Source organism: Meriones unguiculatus, chromosome 10 (genome assembly GCF_030254825.1).
Source record: "Meriones unguiculatus strain TT.TT164.6M chromosome 10, Bangor_MerUng_6.1, whole genome shotgun sequence".
NCBI classification, from domain to species: domain Eukaryota; kingdom Metazoa; phylum Chordata; class Mammalia; order Rodentia; family Muridae; genus Meriones; species Meriones unguiculatus.
The window spans coordinates 80,560,725-80,587,121 of NC_083358.1; the positions used below are offsets into that span (position 1 = coordinate 80,560,725).

Sequence of the window (26,397 nt, forward strand, 5' to 3'; positions counted from 1 at the left end):
GGGATGGGTGGGACTGGGAGGTGATGAGGGAGGGGGATGCAGAGGGGATACAAAGGGAATAAATTGTAATGAAGAAATAAATAAAACTTAAAAAAATAGAAATTACATTCAATGAAGATACACCAACATGGGCACATGCAGATATTATATTTTGTATATGATCTATTTATCTACTCCTCTACCATCTTTAGAGACACAGACTAAAGTAGTACCATAAGAAGCCTAGACCATTATATACACTTAAGTGCTCCCAGTTTTTCCAGACCAATCGTCAAACTGGGCCGGAGAGACTCAGTCACACATTTAAGCAAGAACTGTCGTTTGTAATATTACTGTGTTCCCCCATCAACTTTATTAAAACATCCTAACTTTTTCAGAATAATACAGAAACATGTCGGTAGATGTGTGATATGCTTACACTAAAACAGCTGGTGTACAGTGTGAAGGAGGCTGTGTGTGGCGTCTTCCACTAGTGTTTGCTTCGATGTCACGGTAGTGAAAAGTCCCATAAACCTAAAAACCATGAAGCTATCCAGAATTTTTTATAAATATAATAAAGATTATTTCCAATAAAACCACATATATCCCCAAATTAAATACAGACAAGCATAAAATGTAAACGATAAAAGATAATTTCACCACTGAAAAGCAGTATTTTTTTATTTACTTAAACCTAAACTACATAGTACATAGTTTTCAGTTGTTTTTTTTTTTTTAATTTGTTTCATTGTTTTTAAGGAAATGTTAAGTTACAGATGTTAATTCACGACTGATGACATCACATTACAATGAATTCATTGCGATCTGAAAGTATCTTAATTCAAAAATGCACTTGATACATTTTTTTTTTTGGTACTGGATAGTTTTACAGTAAGTTGGCATAAGTAAATGTCATTTGAGAAGAGGTAACCTCAATTTAAAAAATACCTCCATAAGAGTGCGTTGTAGCCTGTCCTGAAAGGCATCCTTTTTATGCTAGTGATTCATCAAAGAGAGCCTACCTCATTGTGGGGGGTGCCATCCCTGGGCTGATGGTCCGGGGTTCTATAAGAAAGCAATCTGAACAAGCCATGAGGAGCAAACCAATAAGAAAGACCCCTCCATGGCTCTGCACCAGCTCCTGCCCCCAGGGCCCTGGCTTGTTTGAGTGCTGTCCTGACTTCCTTTGAGGTATAAGCTTTTCAGCTCTTTCCACATAGAAAAATTTTCCATCTTTGTTAAGTCTCACTATTCTGTTACTTTTCTTGGGATTATACAGTTTAAGAAACCATCAGAATTTTGTGTACCTTATTAGTACTAGTGAACATCCATCAGTTATTTTTTATTTCAAATTAATAATCTGGCTTGATTTGAGTTGTTCAATTTAGTTTAAAATTATAAAGCTCCTTTAATTTATAGTGTTCTTTGGGTCCAAATTAGAAGCTGCTGTTCTTTTAGGTTTCATATTAGAAACCTAGCAATCTCAGAACATTTGAAATACACAAACTCTTCTAAATTTAAGATAAATTATTAGCATTTAAATTAATTGAAAGGAACAATAAATACAAAAAAAAATAACAAAACACAAAAATCAAAGGATTTCAGCTGTGATCAGTGAAACACTTTGTACTTGATTCAAATGATTTATTTGTAGTCAAGCGAGATGGCGTTTTGCTCATACACTCATTAGAAACAAGAGTTTGCTGGTCTGCATGTACAATCCAGATTGTTTTTTAAAGGTAAAGTAGTGCTTCTGGTATCAATACTTTATCTACTAGTGATCATAACATTTCAGTTTTTATTTTAAGTAGAATGCAGGGTTCATCTTTGCAAAGCAAACAGCTGAATAACAGAACACGGAAAGATAATATCACAACAATCTTTAGTCCTTTTATGACAACAACAATAATAGATTTCTGTTTATGTTTCCTAAAATACTTTGCACAGTGTCAGTTGACCTATACGCAAGACAAGGTAGGATTCAATGAAACAGCATATGAGAATGTTGGACTGAAACTTAAAGAATTATTCTCAGAACATTTTAATTCTGTAGTTAATTCTTGTGTACTGTATTTTGTTACTTTTGTTGTTTATTTTTGTCTCTGTTACCCAGGCCATCTTTAACTCCTGCTGCCCCCTACCAAGTAGCTGGAACTAGAAATTCATCACCATGCCCAGCTTTCTATTTGGCATTTTTCTATATTTAGTAGCAACTACAAGGTCAGTTTGCTATTTAGTCAACTGAGTATAGTCCTGAAATACTGCCTATTGGCTCTCCTGTCTTACTCAAAACAATACCATAAATTAGTAGAGACAAAATGAAAGATTAAGGTCAAGCTCCTTTAAAACTATTTTTGTTAATGTCCATGTTTACAACAGTATAAATGTTTCACACAAGTGAAAACTAAGCTTGCACGAGGTTACAGAAAAGACTGAGCTATGTTTCATCTTGTTTTTCAACCACCCTTATCAAATCCAATGTACACAAGTGATTAGTTTCTAAATAGGGTCCTATAGCTATATATTAATTTCAGAGTTACAATCTGTCACACAGTTAAATTTGAAGGTATTTATACAAACTTCTGTTGGGGATAAGAAGGTGTAGATCTACTTTCGGTTATTTCAGTGTTTCTATTCTACTTTGTTGGGTGTATCTCTCTCTCAGTGTGTGTGTGTGTGTGTGTGTGTGTGTGTGTGTGTGTGTGTTATGTCAACATTTGTGTGTATAATAGTTAAGGATTAACTTAAACTAGTGATTATGCTAAAGTATTTTAAAGATCATATTTTATTAAAACCACAAAGCAAACAAATTGCAAATGTAGTTGTTCTTTATCAACTCTTACCTTCACATCTTTGACATTCATCCTTGTTCCCTCCTTCCCCACAAATATGTCATCAATGTCCACAAGGATGTATCTGTCCAAGGACAATGTCAGCCTCTTCCCAGACAAGAAGGAGATGGCATCTATGAAGATGAGCTTGTGCAACCAAAAGTTCAAGTTGTTGCCAAAAAGAACTCGCTGGATCCCATCATGAAGCCCCAGATCCTGAATTATTGTCGCATAAAGTGTTTTGCTGGACAAGAAAGAGGTTGTCTTCTCTGTCTGTAACTCAGTTAAAAGCACTGGCTGGTAGGTAGAATGGTTATATTGGAAAACTGTCCAGTCTTCCCCAGGAAGCGGTCCTTTTTCAACCTTTGGGCCTTTGGTAATATGCAGCAGAGGAGACTGAGGGTTCACAGCACAGTCCTTCAGAGCTAGATTATTGAATAAATTCAAAGGAAACCCTTTCAATTGTGTAGTTGGTAAGCTGTTCTCGTTGGCTTTATGAAAACCAATTATGCTAACACTGTATTCTATACAGTATTTTTCTAGGAGCTCCCGGTTCCATGAATCCATGCTGACGTACTTCAGAATATTTTCATAAATAATCAGTGTGTACTTCCCTTTGCCACTATCGGTAAGAGGTGGTATGTCTCCCTTGCCTGGAGCAATGACCATCTGGTACTGAAAACGGCTGGACTCCAAGATTGCTATAATATCTTGACCGAGTTGTGAATACTGGCTCTCTACAAAGAGAAGGACAGTGGGGTCAGTTTTGGATGTGTCAATAGGCTTGATGGTTTTCAGGTCTATGGACCGATAAGGGAGGATTTTGATGTCAGCGCACTCTGCTTCCGCAGTAGTTTCAATAAGTGTCATTTCTTGTTTGTAGCCCGAGTACAGGAAGTAGGCAGAAATGACAATGCTCACCAGGCAAAAGGTAGCTAAGAGAACAATCAGTGTTCGAAAGCTTCTTCGAAACCTCAAAATAAGATTCATTTTAAAAAACAAAATCAATGCTTTGGGAACTTTTTGGCTTCTTTTCTTAATGTGCCATGGAAAACATAGAGTAAGGTGTTGTAAATTTCCCTTCCCAGACATTCATGTAACCATTGCAAATCATGGGAGATTTTCGAAGGGGTCACAAATGAGTCAAATCTGGTAGGCAGTGGAACAGGAAGGCAACAGTTGAGATGCTATATCCAATACCAAGAATTGCTGCAGAGTCCTTTAAGCATTTCTGAAAGAGAGGAGAAATGTGATAGCTAAGAGCGAAATGGAAGAATGTTCCCCTTCATGTTTATATGCTTACTGATGTCTTAGAAGCATATTAAAGAGTATTCTAGTCTTGTTAAAATGATAATATATTGAAAGTATTGCTGATAACTTGGGTCTTAATATTTGACACGGGTCCATTTATATTTTCATGGCTTCTTGAAAACTTCATGGAAGTCGATTTGACTTTACTTGGATATCCACAAGGACATAAGAACACATATTGAGATCAGTTTTCAACTACTTATATTGAAAAGAAGGGAAACAAAGGAAGCACAGAGAAAATTAGATGCATGATGCTAATGCTTTTTTAAATTATCGATTCTGACATAAGATAGTGACCTTTTCCTTGAATGCAAAAAGGATGAGATATCAGTTTTAAGTATTAGAACAGTTCCTCCTAATATGCAACAGTGAAAAGGATTTAAAAAAAACATATGGGACTAAATCTGTCAACCCAAAGAATAAGCAAAATTTAAATGTGACATTTATTTAACATCAGTTAGTTCTAAGTTATGATGATAGATCCATATACCACAATGGAACACGGCTGTGCTCTCAGCCGGTATATGTTTTAACTGCATGACTTATTCTTTAAATTCAATTTTCTCATTTCTCCATCTTTAATGATAATGGCTAGTCAAGGTAAAAAGAGTCTGGCCTTGAGAAGTGGTGCACCAGTAATGTTTACTATTCCCTGCATCAGAACTAAGTGATGATATTTTATGGAATGCCAAGAAAATGCAGTCTGGACGGTCTGTTTGCTTCTCTTAAACTGGAAAAAGGGAAAAGGCAAGACAGAGCTTATAGGTAGGGAGATAAGCCAATGTTAGGATATTAAGTTGTGTGTGTATTGTATAAAACTAAGGAAACTAATTACTTCATAGTAGGAAGGCTATTTGAAAAGCTATTTCACAAATGTGAAAATGTATAGTAGGTTTTCTTAAACACTATAAATTGATATGCTAAAATTTTAATTTGACCTTCACCTAATCTTCCATTCAAGATAAACCCAAGGACTGATTAGCAGCAAACAGAATCCTGTGTGAACTCTTTTTCTGATGGCTCTCCTGGCTCATCGAGCATGAAAAGCTGTTTGTGAATTACTTGGATGTCTGAAAAGCCAGTATTTCCTAAATCAACACACCAAGGAAATCAAATAATGCTTCAGCTCAAATTTTCCAAATCCGGCCTTCATATGTTGTAAGAAATTTATAATCCTTGACAGAATGATCCACTCTACCTGTCACAGCAACCAAAGCCTTCCCCAAATGTCAGGTGCCTGACTGCAGCCTGACTTTGGGGAGTGAAAAGAGAATTTTTAGGAGTTGTGCTCTTTGCCTCGGTCTGGGATTTAGGTAACATATGTGTTTCTATGTGTTCTCATTCCAAGTGTGGCACATGGAAAGCACAGTAGAATGTGCACCGCTCTCATAAACACATCCTTACGGTCACATATGTTTGAACAGAGGTTCAGAGATAAATCATTGCAAATTTCTAGTCACGAAATTAGTAACTGAAGCAATTACAAAGATTATTGTAGTTAGGGTTGTTTTTTGGTTATGTTTTGTTTTGTTAGTTTGGTGTTTTCTCCTCCTGCTCTGGAAATGAGAAACTCAATGAACACTAGATGTAGGGGCTGGCGATCACATTAAAATATGGGAGGTGCTCATTATTTGAAGGTGTTGTGGTTAGCGCCATAGTTTACTTAAGTTTGGGAAATAAACAAACCAAGTATTGCTGCCGTTCAGCTCCTTGCTATTTGTTACACAGCATTACTTCCTTCCGTTTTTCTGTTATCCTCGCGTTATTATCTTTTCTAAATGAGAAAATTTAAAGTTAGAAGGATGTTTAAAAGATCATGATTACACTGTGAAATGTTTATGACTGGAGAGATGTATATTTCACCAGCTTTCCTGGTTGAGGAATAAGAGGAAGCTACAAACTTATCAGTGAGTATAATTAACTTTAAACCCAATGAGAAGAACTTTTACTTCAATATTAAAAGTTAGAATACTCATATAAGAAATATGACTAGAGAAAATGCAAGTAAAATCACCAAGGTGAATTGTTTAACTCAAAACAAGGTATAAGTTGGAATGAATCAAAAATTGCTGCTCTTGTAAAAGAAATGTCATGCCCACCAGTTTGTACTTCCTAACCTAAGTCTCGGTTCCTTGAGGGTGGAGCAGGATAGATGGGACCAGTGTACCTTACTTTCGCTTCTGATACATCTCTGCTCTTAATAAATGCACTTTACCAAACAGGATGAAGTTGGTGATTAAGCACTTTTTAGGTATCGAGGCTCCTAGTAAGTAGAGCTGTAAGGACAATTGAATGAACTGCCTTCTGATGGAATGAATGCTCACCCTTTGTCCTTGGCACATGTTTGTGTTTTGGAACGAGGGGCTCTGTTTTCCTAAGGTGTGATCTATTAATCTCTGTTACATATAAATCTTCCTGTATCAGAGTGATTTGCCATGTTACTTAAAATGTGTAGGAAACTTTTTTTTTTTTTTTTTTTCTCTGTTAGTCTCCTTTTGGAGCTCCTGTTCCCTCCAGGTCTTTCTATCTCCCCCTTCTTTCATAAGATTACCTGCACTTTGCCCAAAGTTTGGCTATGAATCTCAGCCTCTGCTTCAATACCTCAGTCAGTAGAGCCTTTCAGAGGATCTCTGTGAGTAGGCTTCTGTTCCGTTCTCAGTTTTCACCCTCTTCCGATATCTATCCTATTTGTGATTCTGAATGATGATTTAGCATCTTACCCAGGGTCCTCCTTATTGCTTAGCTTCTTTAGGGGAACAGATTTTAGTATGTTTATCCTATATTATATGTCTAGTAACCACTTATGAGTGAGTATATACCATGTGTGTCTTTCTGCTTGTGGGATACCTCACTAGGATGGTTTTTTCTAGTTTCCTAGTTCCCACCATTTGCCTGCAAATTTGATGCTTTCCTTGTTTTTAATAGTTGAGTAGTATTCCTGTATCCATTCCTCCAGTGAGGGACAACTAGGTTGTTTCCAGATTCTGGCTATTACAACTAGAGGGGCTATGACCATGGCTGAGCAAATGTCCTTGTTGGATAGTTGAGCATATTTCGGGAATATGCTTAGGATTGGATCTTGAGGAAGCGCTATTCCTAATTATCTGGGAAAGCACCAGATTGACTTCAAAAATGGTTGTATAGGCTTAAATTTCCGCCAGCAATGGAGGAGGGTTCCCCTTTCTCCACATACTCTCCAGCATGTGTTGTCACTTGAGTTTTTGATCCATACATGGAGAGGACCTAAAACCCCTACTCAGAGGTAGCCCAAAGACTCAGTCTCCAAGTGGGTTTCCTAGTAAGGGGAGCAGGGTCTGTCCCTGGCATGAACTTAGTGCCTGGCTCTCTGATCATCTTCCCCTGGTGGGTGCAGTCTTACCAGGCCACAGAGGAAGACAATGCAGACAGTTCTGATAAGACCTGATAGGCTAGGGTAAGATAAAAGGGGAGGAGGACCTCCCCTATCAGTGGACTAGGGGAGGAGCACAGGGGTGACAGGAGGGTGAAAGAGGGTGGGTTTGGGAGGAGAAGAGGGAGGGGGGCACAGCCAGGATACAAAGTTAATAAACTATAATAAATAATAAAAAATAAAGTAAAATCTGAAACTTTTAAAGTATCTGTAGGAAACTAAAATATAAAAGTTTTCAGTTTATGTCCTTTAAGAATAACCACAAAAATTGCAGTATTTTTGCTAGGTTTGACTTTTGGTAATACCTAGGGTAAAAGCACATTTTTTCAAACACCATATTGCTATATTTCATGAATTTATATCTGTTGTCTGAAATCTTACTTATAAGTTGCTTACATTCTATGAATGACTACACACTTAATTAAAACTGTATTGTATAAACATTTAACCATTTGCTCTACTGCACCAGCATCCTTTGTGGAGAATGTGCAAATTTGAAACTCCTTTTCCAGAAGATGTTGCATTTTCTATACATAAAATGGTACCAGCAGAGAAAAACTGATCTTACTTTATACACCTTAAAGGTAAGCAGTGCATAAAACATTGTTAGCTGTGTGTTTATGTTTGTGTATGCATGCATGTATATGTTTGTGTATTTGAGTGTCTGTGTATTGGGGAAGTGTCCTGCTATAATATTAGCTTTTGTGCCATACACAAAAGTGAGGTCAGAGCTGACACAAATTATTTGACCTGGCTTTCAAATAAGTGTAAATGAAAGTGGTATTATTGCTTAAGCTCAAGGTGGTCCGTGATGCTTCTAAATATGAAAATGTCTCCTGTTGCTTTTTGACGCAACTTGATCTGTAGACTTCATTAGTTATTTTACCTGAAGTTCCTATCAGTTTTTTATATATCAGGCTACAATACATCCTAATGTATTTCAGGGGCAGCCATATATTTATAAATCATAACTGTATCCAAAATGAAAGTTTAGAGCAATGAATAGCTGTTGCATTTAATCAAAATGACAATGGTTTGCTATTTTGTGATACTGTGAAAAAAATTCTCTTCTGGTAAATAACCTGTTGATTATTTCCAACATTTATACACTTCATATTTTTTTAAATGACATAATATAAATTTATTTTAGCGCCCAAAGTGTATATTTTTACTAGAAGAAATTCCTAAAAGTGCCATTTCCAAACATAATGATAACATTACTACTCCAGTATTATACACTGCCATAATATTATACTAGGTACATAGCTCTGAGCTATCAGCTATATTCACACTTCAAAAGATTATGAAGGGAAGTCAGTAAATAGAGGAGTAAATGTCAGGCAATTTCTTTTATCACTGTTTCCTGCAGATGCATAAAGTGTGTGTGTACCATTTTCTTAGGTCTTATTTTTGAGATGGAGAAACAACATCATATTTTTTAAAATAGAGTATATCTTTATGATAATCAAGTGGCAAATATGTAATCATCTTATTTATTTTAAAAACATAAGGACATCAAAAATATGATTCTGCTTTCATGAGCATTTACGGTTTGTTATGGGAGGTTTAAAATACATAACTACAGTAGTAGAAACACTTTCTATGGCCAACGTGAGCTCTTATCTTCTCATGGTCAATACTAGAAACTTGTTTTTAGACGAAATATTTCATCACTGAGTTATATCCTTAACGACTAATTTAACAGACAAGTCTACAGAGCACAAGGGCCAGAATTAACCAGGACTAATGATTTTAGAGCTCCTGTGTTTAATTTAAGGGTCCTTGCAATCTTGCCTGTTTTTGTGGAACCTTCTGATGAGTGGGGGCAGATCTGTGACATCTGCCTAGTTTCCTATGGATGTAGAAGGCATGCTGTCAGAGGGCGTTCATAATCAAGAACAAACCAGCCACAAATCTTGACATTGGCTTGGATTTCCTTCTAGATTTTCCCCTTTTGGTAAGAAGTAAAGGCATTCTTGCCATGCCTCCCAAATTAACATTTATTAAGAACCTACTATTTGTCCTAAAAATGCCCAAATTCAATTGGATATCATATCATGAACAAAACAACCTAAGATCCATTGTTTTAATCTACTCTATTTCCTCTATTGGTTAGTTCTCTCTCCAAAAATATGTCTTTTTTTTGTCTTGTTTTTTGATAGTGAGTGATCTTCACATCACCAATTTAAAGCTTAATATTTAAAGTATAGGTATTAATTACATAATAAACATGACAATATTTGCATTCTCTAATTGTCCATATATATATATGTATATTTATAATATCTATAAATAAACTATTTATACAGAAGCCACAGATGATGGGAGAATTTCAGTTCCATGTCATACTCCCTTGTTTAGAGATAATCTTAGCACTTCTCTCGTCAAGGTGTGTCGTGTTTCTTCTTTTCTATAATGCGTGTCATTCATGAAGATGCTATGTAAAATACTTTCAAAAAACTCATACCTCTGCCCTTTTCCTGACAACACTAATGTTTAGAGACTCTGAAAGGATTTTGGAAGAAAACTGAAAACTTTTGGAATATTAACATAAACTGGAGGTTGTATACCAAAGCCTATTGTGCTTTACATGATAAGCGTTTTTAATGGATCAATTACACATTTTCCTTTTGCCTTTTTACTTGATATCATGACATAACTGGTTACAATAACAGTAAAGAAATGCTTTTTTTTTTGTTTTTCTTTTTCATTGTCAGCTTTATTTTTCTCCTCGAAAGTGGAAACACTTTCAACTTTCTAAGCCTGCTCAGGTCACTAAAGCATTCAACTGTATGATTTACAAAGAGAGCAGAGTAATGACTGAACAAATTCAAATCCCACAGCAAAGTTTCTTCCCTATTCCTGAGAACTACATATGTCTTTTTGTTTTTATTTTTTCCTATAGATCCAAACTTTTCAACCTTTCTCTTCCTCGCTCTTCAAGATGATGGGCAATGTTTCAATGCTGACTGCAAAGCACACACCCCTGTGTTCTTTGGCAAAGACATGTTTATTTCTTCTCAGTATGGGTATCTACACACAATAATTGCTCTTGCTGTATTGTTCCTGGATATGCTTCAGTTTGCAACTTTACAAAGAATATTCTATTCACCTTTAAGTCAAGCTCATGCTCTCTGTACCATCTATTACAGTCATACTCTTTGGTAATTGAACAACAGCCTTGGCATTACGCTTCACTTTTGAACTTAAACATTTGAAAGAGTTTTGTTGTTGTCATTATTCTTGTGACATTCTCTTACCTTCTTTTTGGACTAGAGATGTGAACTGTTTACAATCGTGGAATGTATGGGGTTATTTTCCTTTTACTAGGCATGCACTACTCTTAACCTTCTTTGGAATCCAGCATGGATGAAAGCTAATTACAAAAGCTCATTGATGTAGTGGTCTGCATTGTGCTCTAACAGTGTAGCTTACTGTACAGTACAATTCAATCAACAAATCTCACATAGATTGCCATGCAGGCAGAGAGGGTTATTTACTCACAGAGCAATATTCCACACTCTGCAGACTATGTGGTATTTATGTACATACACAAACACACACATCTCAGAACCAGAAACAATTTATTCACTTTTCTTTACCTAATATTTCAACTTAAATGTCATCATCTCTTATAGAGTGAAAGAACAGTTGATTTCTTCCGTTTTATCATTGGAAAATGATAGGATCCTTAAGAATGTTTGTATTACTGCTTCCATGTGTGACTACACCCTCTTTGGAGACATTAAAGAGTCACCAAAACACTGCTGATTTCTGTCTTCCACCTTGTGTAACATTGAATTTTCTGCAAAAGTTATATACAGCTTATATAAACTTGCAACAAAACAAAGGCAAGCAACTTTGAAAATGAAATTAGCTTTGTGACTTTCTCCAAAGAATAAAATTTCATAATCATGCTATTGAATGATTTCCTTTATTTATGCCATTCATTGACTAACACTTCTAAAATTCTCAAGAATGTACTGTCCCCATATTTTTATTTTGGAACACAATGAAATATTTCATTAAACAATTTATGGATTTTCCTAAGTAAATTTTGTGTGTATTCCTGTAGCCTATTACACAGATTATGTTTCTCCTCTCACAGTAAGATATGTTCCCTTCCTACAAGCATAATCCAATACCAAATTATAAAAACAGTAAATCAGATATAATATTAAATGAAATTAGTGCTTCATTTTATAATATTTTAAAAGTTTCACAACAATAATGATCAAGTCTATGTTTTAGAAAATTGAACATCAAATATCATCAAAGTGTCTCTAAGTTACTTGTGACTAGACTATTTTGATACATGCATTATACTTGATGAATTAATTTTTCAGATATTATAGATGTGACAGCATGTATATATATATATGTATATACATGTTATATATGTATAGACATATTTACAAATAACCTTAAGTTTTATTTATTACAAGTCTCTGGCATCTCAAACCAGATTCTTCTTCATAAGAAGCAAACATACTTAAATCTTCTGTCCGCTGATTTCCCAATTTTTACAAGATCATTATGGTAACAGGCTATGGGAAATGCAGGGGAACAACCCTGCATGGACTCTTGTTCTTCCACAGGGAGACCCCAGCAATGACCTTATGGTACATAACAGCAAGGTCCAGGCAGTGAGTTTAGAGGTGGGTTGACAAGCCAGGACAGCCCGGTTTACCACCCACACAAAAGTGCTGACATGATTACAAGTGTGAGAAAGTTAAAGAAGATCCACAAACATACAGACCATCATTGGCTAGTCCCCATCTGTATTTCCTGGGGTCCAGAGAGGCTAGCATTGCATTAATATTGGTTGATTTTCCTCCAGATTTATACTTTTTTATTTGAAAATTTTAAATGAGATCTAAACTCTCACCTGCTTCTAAGTGTAGCTATTATCTTAGAAATTATTTCGAGTCTCAGTCAATCATAAATACAGTGACATGTTCATTGTCCTTTCTACTTCAATCGTAAACTCTCTAGCGGTGCCATTTCCTAGGGATCTTTTTCCAATGTACTTCCCACTCTGGCCTTTGTTTTGTATATTGCAGGAGTCCAGGAAGGTAAATCACCTCTCAGTAAGCAGAGCCAGGGTCTGTGACACCCATGATACTGACCGTGTCAGCAGGGGGATGTGTTCTTTAGTAAGTCAAAAATATTTAAAGCTGCTTTGGTAATTCAAACAGTGTATTCATGAACATATAGGCGGTAACATATTACAATTACATTATCTTTACTGAAGTTGTACATTACACAGGACAATGATGGAAATAAATGATGCCCTTAAAAACAATTGGCAAAATATTAAAATGAAAGAATTATTTTTCAGCTCAATAAATATATCATATATATGTTCCATAAAATGACATTAGTAAATCCCTTTGAAATTCGTTTTGGCAGCCTTTGAAAACAGTGGCGTGACTATTGATATATAATATTCATTTGAAGAACAAAATAAGATATTTATTTTTAAAATAAGTATCTATTGCTAGACAGTGTTGGGGGGTCTCCCAAATCTCTCAACACAAGAGGGCAATATTCTCTTACTTTTATTGCAAAAATGGACTGATCACACCTGTACTCCGCATTAGGGTTAAAGACAAAGGAAAGCACTAGCGAGATGAGTCCCCAGGGTGAAGGTTATTATTGAGATGACTGTGCTGTCGACATTAGGAGAAGTCAGGAAGTCTTAATGTTAAAGCATTAATTAAGACTTAATTTTACGATGGAGCAGCTGAGAGTGGCCATTGTCACAGTAAATTCTACCGGAGTGGACGCAGGACTACCCACAGGATTATCAACATGGATTGTTGCAGCCATAAATCATCTGAAGGAATGGGCGGGCATGGGAGTGTTAGCAGGCCTTCTGGTGTTGGTCTCCTTGGTTTGCCTGTGGTATATATGCAAGATTAGAGTCTCACAACAGTGTGATGCAGCCATGATCATTCAGGCCTTTACAGCCATTGAAGCAAGACATTCTCCCCAAGCATGGTTGGATACCATAAAAAGCTAAAATGATACGCTCAGGATGCGAGGCTAAGCACTGCACTCAGGGTCAGCCGCTTTGGACCCAGAGAAGAGCATGTCTGATTGCATGCGGGTTGATGCCCCAGGTCCCGCCTCTGAGAAAAAGGTATCGGACGGGTCCGATGCTCTTTGGGTGGATGACACCTAAATGAACATCTGTACAAAGTCCCAATTCATTTGTAATATCAGAGATCAGACCTCTACTCTTGCCTGATGCGTCTAAAACAAAAAGGGGGAACTGTAGAGAGCTGCGGAATGCTATGCCTTAAAGATGGAGCTGGTTTCCGCCTTCCACCTTCCCGATGGTGAGTGCTCTCTGTCACGAACAACTCCACATTTGGCTAAGGCCGAGGATCTGGCTTGCTTACATGTATGTGGACCTATCTGCATTGCCCCCGTGGCACGCCTGGGTTGGCTACCCAGAGGCTATTTAAGCTGTGGGCTGGCTTTCCCCGGGGTCCGAGGATTGTTCAATGTTCCTGAATAAACTGCATTGAAAAAAAAAAAAAAAAAAAAAAAGACTTAATTTTATACCCAATACACTTTGGTCAATTGTATTTCTCACATCTGTAGTGATCAGCTAATTGTGTATCACTTAGGTGGTTTGCTGCATCTGAATTTGTATTTGTTTTCATACAGATTTTTCATGTTTTTCTTAATGCACAGCTTGCCTAAAACATAGGTAACTTTAATGAACTTTCCAGAGATAGATGATTTTCTTAAAGAAACAAAAATATAATCAAATATGGTGAAAAAAAAAAAACTTCTCACTCTTTGGTTTCACATTAAAATTCATCTATAATTCTTATTTTTTTATTAAGGATATAACAACATGCGTTGGTTTTCTATTGTATTGAAATTCGTTTTTACATTTTTCTGTTATGTGAACATGCCATAGAGCGAATTAACTAAAAAGAAGTGATTTAAAGTTCTAGGTCAACAGGACAGGAACCTTCCACAGGGGACCTCTGAAAGATTCTACCCTCCAGAGTATCGAAGGAGATGCTGAAACTCATAGCCAAACTCTGGGCAGAGTGCAGGAAACCTTATGAAAGAAGAGGGAGATAGAAAGCCCTGGAGGGGACAAGAACTCCACAAGGAGACCAACAGGTCCTAAAAGCTTGGGTCAGGGCAACCTGCGGAGACCTATACTCCAACCAAGGACCATGCATGGGGAGGACCAAGACTCCCTGTTCGGAGGAAGCCCACAGGCTGCTCAGTTTCCAAGCAGGGGCTGCTTGACATGGACTCAGTGGCTGGCTCTTTCATCTCCTCCCCCTGGGGGATGCAGCCTTGCCAGGCCACAGAGGAAGAAAATGCAGCCAGCCCTGATGAGACCTAGTAAGCTAGGATCAGATAGAAGAGAAGGAGGTCCTTGTCTATCAGGGGACTTCAGAAAGGGGGAGAAGAGGGAAAGTGAATGGGACTAGGAGGAAAAAAGGGAAAGGGCTACAGCCAGTATACAAACCGAATAAATTGTAATGAATGAATAGATAGATAGATAGATAGATAGATAGATAGATAGATAGATAAAGTTAGTTCTAGGTGTACTTAAATAATCAATGATCTGGAAATGCTTAAAACAATTGCTATTCATTTATTTGTGAGTGAGCATGTTTGTATATGCATGTGTGTTTGTGTTTGTGTGTGTGTGTGTGTGTGTATAGAACACATGAATGCATTCTCCACACATTATTCTCTGAAAGTAAATCAAAGGATGGCTTTTGGAATTCAGTTCTCTTCCATGCAGTTGGCTCTAAGGGTGGATGGAAAATTCAAAATCAGGTTGGTTGTCAGGAATGGAGGCAAAAGTCTTTATACACTGTTTCATCCAGCTGGATTTCACATTTAATAATTTTTAAACAATGCATGGAACCTTAAATTATAGAATTAGGATAAGATTAACATGAAATGCAGACACAAAAATTGAGTATGCTATAGTGTGAGTTATCATGCAACTCACTTCTCAGATATTAGTTAAGAACCATAAATGAAATAATTTCAGATTGTGGCTATATTTTGTTCAAGGTGGTATTAATCATTTAATAATAAACAGGTTTTCCGGATCCTAAATTCTGCTTCTGTGGGTGGATCTTAGAGTTGCAGCATGATGTGCTTCCATTATAATTTATTGATTACCCGAGACTCTGGAAAAAAAATGCCTCTTCATCTGCAGCTGCCTTGTGTATGATTTGCAAGATAATGGATCACTAATGGTCATGCAATGAATCATCCTGAGTTAAACGTGCACAAATATGGTAGGCTCATTTTCTATTCATGCATTGAGTTTTCCCTCAAATATACCTTCCCCATAATACTCAATAAAATTGTAAAGAAAAGTATAATGAAAGGTGAGAAAAGGGTAGCTAGAATGAAATTTTTCAAAGAAGACTATAGTTTCTAGGATAAAATTCAAATTAGTAATTGAGCTCAGTTCCTGGTGAGTCCAATGTGTATACTATAAGAATGAGAGTCGGGCAAGAACGGGAGCGAGATCAGGGAGTGATGATGCTAGTATGTTTACTATTAGAATGTATGTGTGAGAGAGGGCCAGTGGAGGGAGAAACACAGGAAGGAATAGAGCTATTGAAGTTTTCCACATCAAAACTGGTAGAGGGAGGCTGATGTTAGTGTTTAGTAGCAGAGTACTTGGCTGGCATGCATGGGCTCATCCTTGGACTTCACATAAAAGAAATAACAGAAACACCAAAAAAAAAAAGTAGAGTGCAAAAAAAATGAAAACATATGAATAATTTTTAAAAGCATGCTTCCAACTAAAAAACATAGCACTCAGGCTGCTGATGTAGAAGGAGCAAAAAAACCCTGAGACCACGCAAGTGCATGTAGTAAGTTTAGAGCCAGCATGGACTACATAGTGACACCCTACCTGAAAAAAGAAAGCATTAAAACAATAGCACACATTTCATTCATTCTTTCAATATGTATATAAATAAATATATACATGTATATGTGTCTGTACACAGATATTAATTTATATGTGTATATGTATATACGCATGAATGAATATGGGTATATATTATATATACATATATGTATATATAAATGTTCATATATATGAAACAGAAGCCTAGACAAAGTAGAATGATAGAAAACATCACATATGTAGTTCTGCTGCCATTATTCGTTATACTAAGAGTAAATGAGCTAAATTGTCTTTAGCAAAAACAAAGGTTAGCAGGTTAAATAACACAAGGACTTAGTGACTGCAGGTGGTACAAAAAGTGTGATGGGTGGGGAGCTGGCTCAGCCACTGCAGTGCTTTCATGCAGAACTGAGCCATTGAGTTTGGGTGCCTCAAATCCTAACTTGTCATCAAGCAAATACATTGTTTGCAATCCTTCAAACCTAACTTTTTGGAGTGTCTTTTGAAATCTGGTCTTTTAGAAAGCACCAATTCTCATGTTGTAATTGGAATACCTAAAGCGATTATGAGGATGAGCCTTCTAACGCTGTTTTTCCGATTGGAGTTCTATTTTTAAATTCGCTTTTCTTTTCCTATAATTGCCATTGAGTCTCTTGGTCATATGCCAGATCATTTATTAAAATAAAGAAACGAGTACTTGTAGATAGTATATGATGTTAATGTCATAAATTTTATTTCCAAGCCACAATTCCCTCTGTAGTTGCTCACTTCACCGATCAACCCATCCTTAGCACTACTGGAATCTGACAGTACCTGTGACTGATTTCCCCTTTCACTTTTATCTTAACTCACAGAATCACACTCTTCACTCTCTGAAGCCTGTGTAGCCAACCATCGGTTTTCTTATCTTTTTCCCTTTATTGCATGGACAATCAAAACCTTTCCCCTCTTGTTATTCTCTCTTTTCTAAATAATATCACTGACTGAATTCTACATTCCAGCACATCAGTGTTTGTGATTTTGAGATCAGAAGAAACAGCCCAATCTGTTTACATTCATGATCTATGGCCTTATCTGGTACCTTAATGCTAGTATGCATTTACATATATTTTGTTTTATTTAGTCAGCTTCCGCTCATGTATTACTGTTTCATTTATTTTTCTACTTCTACCTTTTCTTGCCTTCTTGCTGCTCTCCTCTGATGATCATGTGACAAAGAATGTATCAGAAACATGTGTGCCTCCACCACATGTACTCACTCATATTCCCACAAGATACAGTGTCCTTTTGCTCCAGCTACCTGAACAAGGTGTGCTTGTTGAAGATAGTGCTTAGACACTGCCACACCCCACGGAGCTGAAGTAACGTTTTTCTTTTTCTCTGAACTGTTCTCAGCAGCAAACATTCTATCCCTCACCCCATGATACTTCACCTCATTCCTTTTCACAGTACAGCTAAACCTTTTACAGTGTTACATTCAGTTTCTTTAGAGCTCCCTGCAGCCAGTTTCCACCTCAGCTTTTATTAAAGTTTTCCCATAGTTACATCCTCAAGAAACTCCTTTTTGAGAATTTGGTTTTCAGTTCCTGCTTGATTTTGCAGATTAGCAACACTGTATACGAATTTTACACAATGACCATTCAGTATTACAGAACAATGGAAACAAACACTCTTCAAAGCTCACTAGACAGGTACAGTAATTGTGATAGTGTCTATTGAAAGGACACCCAAAAAGATCAATAGAAGAGAATAGTGAGTTCCCAAACAAGCTTTCTGTGAAAACTGTTCTTTGGCAACTGAACAAAAGCAAATCTATGGAAAAACGACCGTCTTTTCAAGAACAAACAAATGTGAAATGTTGTGTACAAAGGCCATAGGAACTTTCCCAAATTAACTTAAATGGAGCATAGACCCCCTTAAAACATACTGTACACCTACCTACCTGAAGGTAAGTGTAAGAAGTAAAACTATAATACTCCTAATACAATACAGGAGAAAATCCACATGCCCTTGGTTCTGACAGTAGATGTACAGCTCAGCATCAAGCTATGAAATAAAGAATTGGTAAGCTATTTCATTAAAACTTTTTATCCATGAAAGTCACTGTCAAGGATGAGATTGTAGGGTATATAAGAGAAGACTGCATTTAGAGTAGGCATAACTGATATTAAAAAAAAAACTCATATAAGTAATTCTCTAAAATTTACAGTAAGAAAACAACCCAGCTTAAAGAGAACAAATTGCTATAAACAGAATGTTCTCAAATGATCATGTAATAATTCCAATCCTGATAGATGTCCCGCACAATATTCATCCTGGGGTTACAAGTCATTGGAGCAATAAGATACCAGAACTTAACCACCTAAGATCCAGGCTGAAATCCAGACATCTCACTGTACTGGACGCTGGGAAGATGTGAAATAATAGTCCCTCGCATTCTTCGCTTGTGAATGAAACATCGGTACAGTGGACTGCTAGTCAGCAACAAAATGATCTGTGATGCCACAAAACATATGCAGAAACTTTAAATGTATATTACTAAGCAAAAGAATTGATATTAAAATGCTACAAGCTTTGTGATACTACATATGAGAAAGTTTGAGAAAGGCCAAAGTATGGTGACAGAGGAAAGATTAGTAGTTGTAGAAATGGGAAGGATTGAGGAATGTATGAGGGAGGTATGGGGTGTTTAGGGTAGCAAAAATAATCCATTATAGTGTCTGTAAGACCAATACAACTCCGAACACCATGGTGAACTTTGAGTAGTGGTATAAACTTTTGGTTTATTATCAAAGTTGATGTCATTTTATGAACTGTACTTTAGAGAAACTGTATCCTCTAAACATTTTTTTTTAAAGAATTTAAACTGCTCTGGAAACTAATGTCTATTAAAGAAAAAAAATCTCATGTTATTTATATATAATATTTTAGCTAGACCTTTGTAAAAAATATTGAATATTTCTAATTCAAGACCTGATAAGCTAAGGTCACATAGAAGGGCAAGACGACCTTTCCTATGAGTGGACTAAGGGAGGAGCATTGGAGGAGAAGGTGTGGGGGGGAGATGGGAGGAGATGAGGGAGGGGTCACAGCCAGAATTCAAAGTGAATAAATTCTAATAAACAATGATTTTTTAAATGACATTTCTATTTTTTTCATTAATAAATTAGAGAGATCTCATAATAGCAACTTAACAGAGTAACTGAAACCTTTAAAAAAAAAGGAAGCAGACACACCCAAGAGGAAGAGACAGCAGGAAATAATCAAATTCAGGGCTGAAATCAATACAATAAAAAAAAAAAGAAAACAATACAAAGAATCAATGGTACCAAGATCTGGTTCTTTGAGAAAATCAACAAGATAGAGAAACCCTTAGCCAAACTAACTAAAAGGCAGAGAGAAAATAACCAAATCAATTAAATCAGAAATGAAAAGGGAGACATAACAACAGACACTGAGGAAATCCAAAGAGTCATTAGTTTTTATTTCAAAAGCCTGTATTCTGCAAAATCAGAAAATCTCGATGAAACAGTCAATTTTCTTGATAGATTCCACTTACCAAAGTTAAAGCAATCAGGTAAACAAGTTAAATAGTCCTATAACCCCTAAGGTAATAGAAGCAGTCATCAAAAGTCTCCGATCCAAAACAAACAAACAAACAAACAAATAATAAAAAGCCCAGGTCAAATGGTTTCAGCCAGACTTTCAAAAATGAGCTAATATCAATACTCCTCAAACTATTCCAGAAAATAGAAACAGAAAGAACATTGCCAAACTCATTTTATGAGGCCACAGTCACCTTAATATGTAAACCACACAAAGACCCAACAAAGAAAGAATTTCAGACCAATTTTCCTCATGAACATTGATACAAAAAGACTCAACAAAATACTTGCAAACCAAATCCAAGAACTATCAAAATTATTATCCACCATGATCAAGAAGGATGCATCCCAGACAAGATTGTGTGGTTTAATATAAGAAAATCGATCAACATAATCCAAAACATAATTCAAAACAAACTGAAAGGAAAAAGAAAAATGACCATCCTATTAGATCCTGAAAAAGCATTTGATAAAATCCAACAACCTTCTGTTAAAAGTCTTGGAGAGGTCAGGGACACAAGGTACATACGTAAACCACAAGAAAGTTAATATATAGAAAGCCAATAGCTAACATCAAATTAAATGGAGACACTTCTTAATTTATTTCATTATTTCTTTATTCCATGATTATGTGTGTATGCATGTATGTAAATACAAGCACTGAGTCACAGGAAAGCTTCAGAGAGTCAGGCTAGGCAGCAAGCATGCTTACCCCTTATCCACTGATCCATCTCATAAATCCTGAAACAGCACTTTAAAAATGCCTATTCGTTTTGAATCCTCCTGTATCCTAAGCTACTATGAAGGTATCCCCATGATAAAAACGCATCCTTCATTTCTTCTTCCTCTTTTTCCCCCATATCACTTTTTTCAGTTCCTTTTTTCTGAGTCTATTATATTGAGCCAATAATCTTCATGTAGAGCAAAAGAAGACTTTTATTTTTGGAAGAAACAAAATCGGTGAATGATTTACATTCTTTGCTGGGATCAAAAGGTTGTGAATACTGTCACATAAATTATTTTTGTTTGTTCATGTAAGAAATCTTGGCATTGTCAATAAGATGTCTTAGTGGGCAAAGGCTCTTACTGCTATCCTGAGAATTAGAGTTTGTTGCCTGGAACTGACTTGGTGGAAGAATAGAACCTACTCTCACAAAATTTGTCTTCTGATGTCCATATGCATGTACCTGCATTCATCATGCACACTGACACACACTTACACACACAAACATAAACACAACATAAACATACACATTCACACACTCTGTAACAGCATCAAAACAAAATAGAAGTGCCATTAGTTGATGATTAGTTGAATGAAAAGAAAAAAAAATGCATCATGAATGATTCCAAGACTTACTGGCACCTTTCACAAAAAAGCTATAGTTTTTCCCCTGGATAATTCTTGTCCCCAGTGTTCCATAGCACTGGAAACCCATTGTATGACACATGCAATTAACAAAGCACCTAGAATACCATGTGATGAGTGAAGCCAAAAGGAAGAGTCAGTTGTACACACGAGAAGGAAATGCGCTGAGAAGGAAATAGTAGTATTACTTCAAGACTAAGGAGACATGCGAAAAGAAATGGTACTAGGTTGCTTTTATGTAGGAAGAAATCTCAAGGTCTGTGGTGAAATGGTAAGGTCCTTGGTTAAAACATCTCACAAAACTTAGTGACATGAAGATGAGAGTGGCTAGCAAAATGACAGACAAACACGGTGAACAGCACTGCATAGGCTATTGTTAGTGAAGAAATCCAAAAGGTGAAGCAAACAAGTGCTGAAGACATTTCTGCCCAACTGTCTGAGGCCATGTTTGAATCCACACATAAAGGAATTATCAACTTTGCATTTCTAAGAGAGTGCTGGCAGCTTAGAAAACCAACATAGTGAGATGGAGGTAACAAAGTAAGTTGAAGAGGCAAGAGTTGTGAGAAAGTGAGAACTGAGAACAACTGGGAGAGTACATGGAGAGATGGAAGGGGCCACATTACTAGGAATGCCCACTTGGCTTTCCTGAGGAACATACACTTGCTAGCTTGTGAGATTACCCCAGCAAAGTGGCTTGAGATTTCAGAGAGGGAGGAAATTCCCACATGCTGAAGCCACCAGGGCAGGATTTTAGGAAGCCTGGGAATGGTGTTAACCAATTTGTTTGAAAACAGCATAATTAAATCTAACGCTGTGTATGCTTGTTAAATTTTTAAATGAAATAGTTTGAAACAAAGAATGAGTAAGCAAATCATATTTAAAATGTTCACTAACAAATAGAACGATAGGCCTTGCTTTGAAGAGAAGAGAAAAAAGGGAGAGTGGAAATAGAAAGAAAACCCTCCATCCACCAGTAGAGATGAAATGACATGAGCAATCACCTACATACAACAAGGTCTTCATTTTCAATGATTCTCTTTGGACACTTAATTCCATCTAACTTATGGCCAATGGCAATGAGATGATTGGCATCAATTGAAGACTGCTTTGGTCTAGCTCAATACTCATTCATTAGACGCCATTGTTCCATGGTATATTGATTTACATCCTTGTAATTGTCTCTTCAGACTAGCATGGAACTAGTCACTCATGAAATGTAAAACTCTCTCACACTGCTCCTGTATTCCTATAGCTATTGTATTCCTATAGCTAATAGTCTCTAAAAAGATAGAGACCAATAAAACCAGATTATAGAAACTTCCTGACTTCTAAATGAAGAGAAGTGAACAAAATTAATATATGGTATTTAACATGGAAGTTTCATCCTAAGAAATCACATGGATCTTTCTCAAAAAGAAAGTTACAAAAGAAACTTACATTTTTAATTGACTTTCTTGGTACATGATTTAATTGACTTTTTTGCTACAAGTGTTACTAATGGTGTTACAATTGTATTTACAAGTTACTAAAATAATATTTGAAATCTCTTACAAACTTTATTTTAATAATGTTCTTTCTGAAGCTATATATTACTGTCATTACAAATGAATTTTGCCAGCATCAGAATTAACTAAAGACTGTTCTTTCTTAAAGTTAATTTCAACTATTACTTCTCAACCACTGACTGTCTATTTAAAGACATCTAAAGTCATCAATACAAAATTCCCAGAGAAAATTTAGAACAATCTGGGCAATAGAAGTAATGTCTACTCTGTACTTTAGAAGAAGGTCTCATGAGTTTTCGTTTCTCTTTTCATAATCACGTGGCATTATCAAGAAGGTGTTTAGATAACATTCAGTGTTTCTGACTGAGCAGATGGGAACTGAAAATAAATGCTAAATGAACACCCTTTATTTGTGCATAAGGAAGTACAAATTCTGGTCAACAAAATAATTATGGAAGAAACAAAGAATGAATGTGAAGAGACCGTAATATCAAGATAAGTGATGTGACAAAGTCAGTGTCATCTAGATAAAGTGATTTCCATTGCTGTTATTCTGTATCACTTCTCTGAATATCAATAAATATATTTTCACTGTCTTGCAATGAGCCTATTAAATATTTAGTAAAGTAGAAAACATTTTTGTGCTGATTCCTTTTCTAACTAATATAGTGGTAACCAGTATATTTTCCTTTGACTTATTTAATTTTCTATCAACCTTGCGGGTAATTCTTTATCTGGAGAATACATGCTCCACTCAACTGTAGTAGGATTTTCACTATTTTTTCATACATTTGCTCTATGCTTTATTTTAACTTTTTATAGGTGCTACACAATATAATGGAAGCTTGATCATCAATTGGAAATAACATGGAAGGTAATATGTAAAACTAATGCAGGACTCAAAATTCTCAAATTGGAAAGATAGACACCAAAATAGAATATAACAACAACAAGAAGAAAAGAAAAAAATGATATAAACTATTGAGAAGAAAGCCGAATGATTTCAAGAATTCTTTGTATTTGTCAAAGATAATGTTTCTTGTACTGTTCCTATATGAGCCTTGAAAACCAAACTCAGTGTTGCTGGTGGATACACTAAATGTAATAAGCCCTGCAGCAAGAACATCACTCAGCAAGTTGACTTAGTAAAAAATGATGGATGGTTATGAAACGGTAAATATGATGCTCATCTTCAGAGTGTATTTGGCAGCTAGGAGTTTAAGTAATAAATACTTAGAAACTAAAAATATAGTTGTTATCATTTGAGTCCCAGTGCAGGTCAATATTAGCACTCCGTAATATAAAGCTGTGAACTATATTTGTATGGGTCGTGAAGAGATAGTTGCGCAGGGTGTCATGTTTTTATTGGGTGACTACAGCAATAAAAATAGAAATTTTAGGGCTATAAGATTGCTCAAGTTTAGGAGCACTTGGTTGTTGTTCCAGAGGTCCTGAGTTCAATTCCCAACAACCACATACTCATAACTATCTATAATGAGATCTGGTGCCCTCTTCTGGCATGCAATTCATGCAGGCAGAACACTGAATACATAATAAATAAATCTTAAAAAATAGGAATAGAAATTTTAGAATGAATTTATCCACTGTGCACTTCATGTATTAACCTACTGGAGAGATAGAACACCAGAGCACCTAAGAAACATTTTATCTTGTTTCATTCTATCTGATTTTATTTTCAGAAGGATTGTCTTATTCATTCTTTCAATTTGCATGTATTCCTCTTCTCCTCCATGCCAGGGAAACAATTAGGAACATTTTCCTAGTTTTCACTCTGATCTATACTCTGCTTTCTTTATTCCTTAAGTTGCATTTGCTGGTTAATTTTTAAGGCCAGGATAAATTTATATTAAAATATTCATCAATATAGTTTGACCATTTCTATTAAATTATCACTATTCAAGCATAATGCAAATACACTGGAGACAGTATGATGAGTTGAGTGAGATCTCTATTTTCTAGTGAATAATACTGAGAAGATGTTGGAAACAGTCAACCCCATCACTCACGTGTTTCTTTGAAGCAGAGCCAAAGTTATACTGTAGGTCAATGTCAGATTACTGATGCCTGTAATTAAATCTTAAATCCATTAATTTGAAATGTCTGAATTTTCCAAATTTGTTAGTGTTCATAAATTTATTTTCAGATTTTACCTTCATAGCAAACCTACAAAGTAGGAATTATAACCTCCTTCACAGGGCCTGAAATCCTGGCTCAGAAATCTTTTCTTGAAACTGTATAGAAACACCTTCTTACTATCTTCATATTTTGGTTTGATAGTATCCCAAAATGCACACTTATACCTCCAACAATAAATACATCTGTACTGGTCGTTTGTGGCAACTTTTAATTCAAATATCACAGTTTGTCCAGCTGTTAAGTTCACATCTTCTCTCTGTTTACTCTCCAAGCCATCACCCCTAAAAAGATTTAGTTAAATTAGAATGTAATATTAATTCCATCGTGAGGTAATTGGCACTGGGACAGAACTATATGGGACAAATAAATGATGCCTGTTTTAGTATGGAAGAAAAAGAAATGTCAGAGAAGACTGTGCATAATAAAGACATTAGGAACCTAAGGATGATATACAGATAGACCAAATGAAGCCAGATCTGTGCTAGCAGGATTATGGATAATCGGTTCCCTGGTACTGACTCTGTGGTTTTATTAATGCCGTCTAAGGTAGTGTTAATGATATAGTATATAGATTTAACCCAGTTTTGCCTCTTACTGAGCATGAATTACTTTGTAATTTGTAATGTATACAGCAGTTATACATATCCCTTCTAGATCATTCTTTAGATCCCCCAATCAGTTAATTGAGTGATAGTTTTAGAATTTTGATTTATATTCCTACCAGTTTGTGAAAATAAGATGGGAAGACAATTCTTCCATTGCTTAGGTTCCATTATCATTAGTTTTCAGGAAACACACATGGGAAAAATGCTCTAAGATAATATATGTCAATATTCATTTTTAAGTACTTAGAGCTGAAAAGAATAAAGGCAAAATTGAAACCTCCATTCTGTAGAATTTCATAATCTTATTCTCTAAGAAAGTAACACCAACGGTGTGCCTTAGCCTAAACTCTTTCATGCAGCTCCTCAGAACTGTGAAGATAACCAATAGGCAGAGACAAATTCCAGTCTTTTATCTTGCTTATTATAAAAAATTGCTAGCACTAATCATATTTTTTTTTCTTCTGGGGAAAAATAATCATCTCGTTAAGTTCAGTACCCAAATTTAAAATGAATTTCCTGAGGGACAGTTTCTCAGAAGGATGTTCACTAACCAGTTCTAGCTTTAATTTTCATGTATAACTTTGAACCCTGCCTTCATTTATTTGTCTTGAGAGGACTCGTGGCTAGGGTACAGTAAATCACAGGGTACAGTCCTCATGAGAATGGGCTCTATTTGTCCTAGCATCTTCTCATAGTGAAG

The 26,397-nt window shown here is 35.9% G+C and overlaps 1 protein-coding gene across 4 annotated transcripts in view; it reads right to left on the reverse strand.

Moving 5' to 3' along the window:
• Positions 1–26,397, reverse strand: part of Ndst4 (N-deacetylase and N-sulfotransferase 4) — a 351,768-nt gene that overhangs the window by 319,514 nt on the left and 5,857 nt on the right. Inside the window, exons 2-3 of one of the 4 annotated variants that reach the window (XM_060392791.1) lie at positions 5,808–5,895; positions 2,823–4,041 (exon numbers count right to left, since the gene is read on the reverse strand). The exons of 1 other annotated variant lie outside the window; for it this stretch is intronic. In XM_060392791.1, the coding sequence (XP_060248774.1) occupies positions 2,823–3,902 (1,080 nt within the window). In that variant the 5' untranslated portion in view covers positions 3,903–4,041; positions 5,808–5,895. Of the gene's footprint in view, positions 1–2,822; positions 4,042–5,807; positions 5,896–26,397 lie in introns of those variants that run through there. 2 more of the 4 variants (XM_060392790.1, XM_060392793.1) reach the window with 2 other exon arrangements.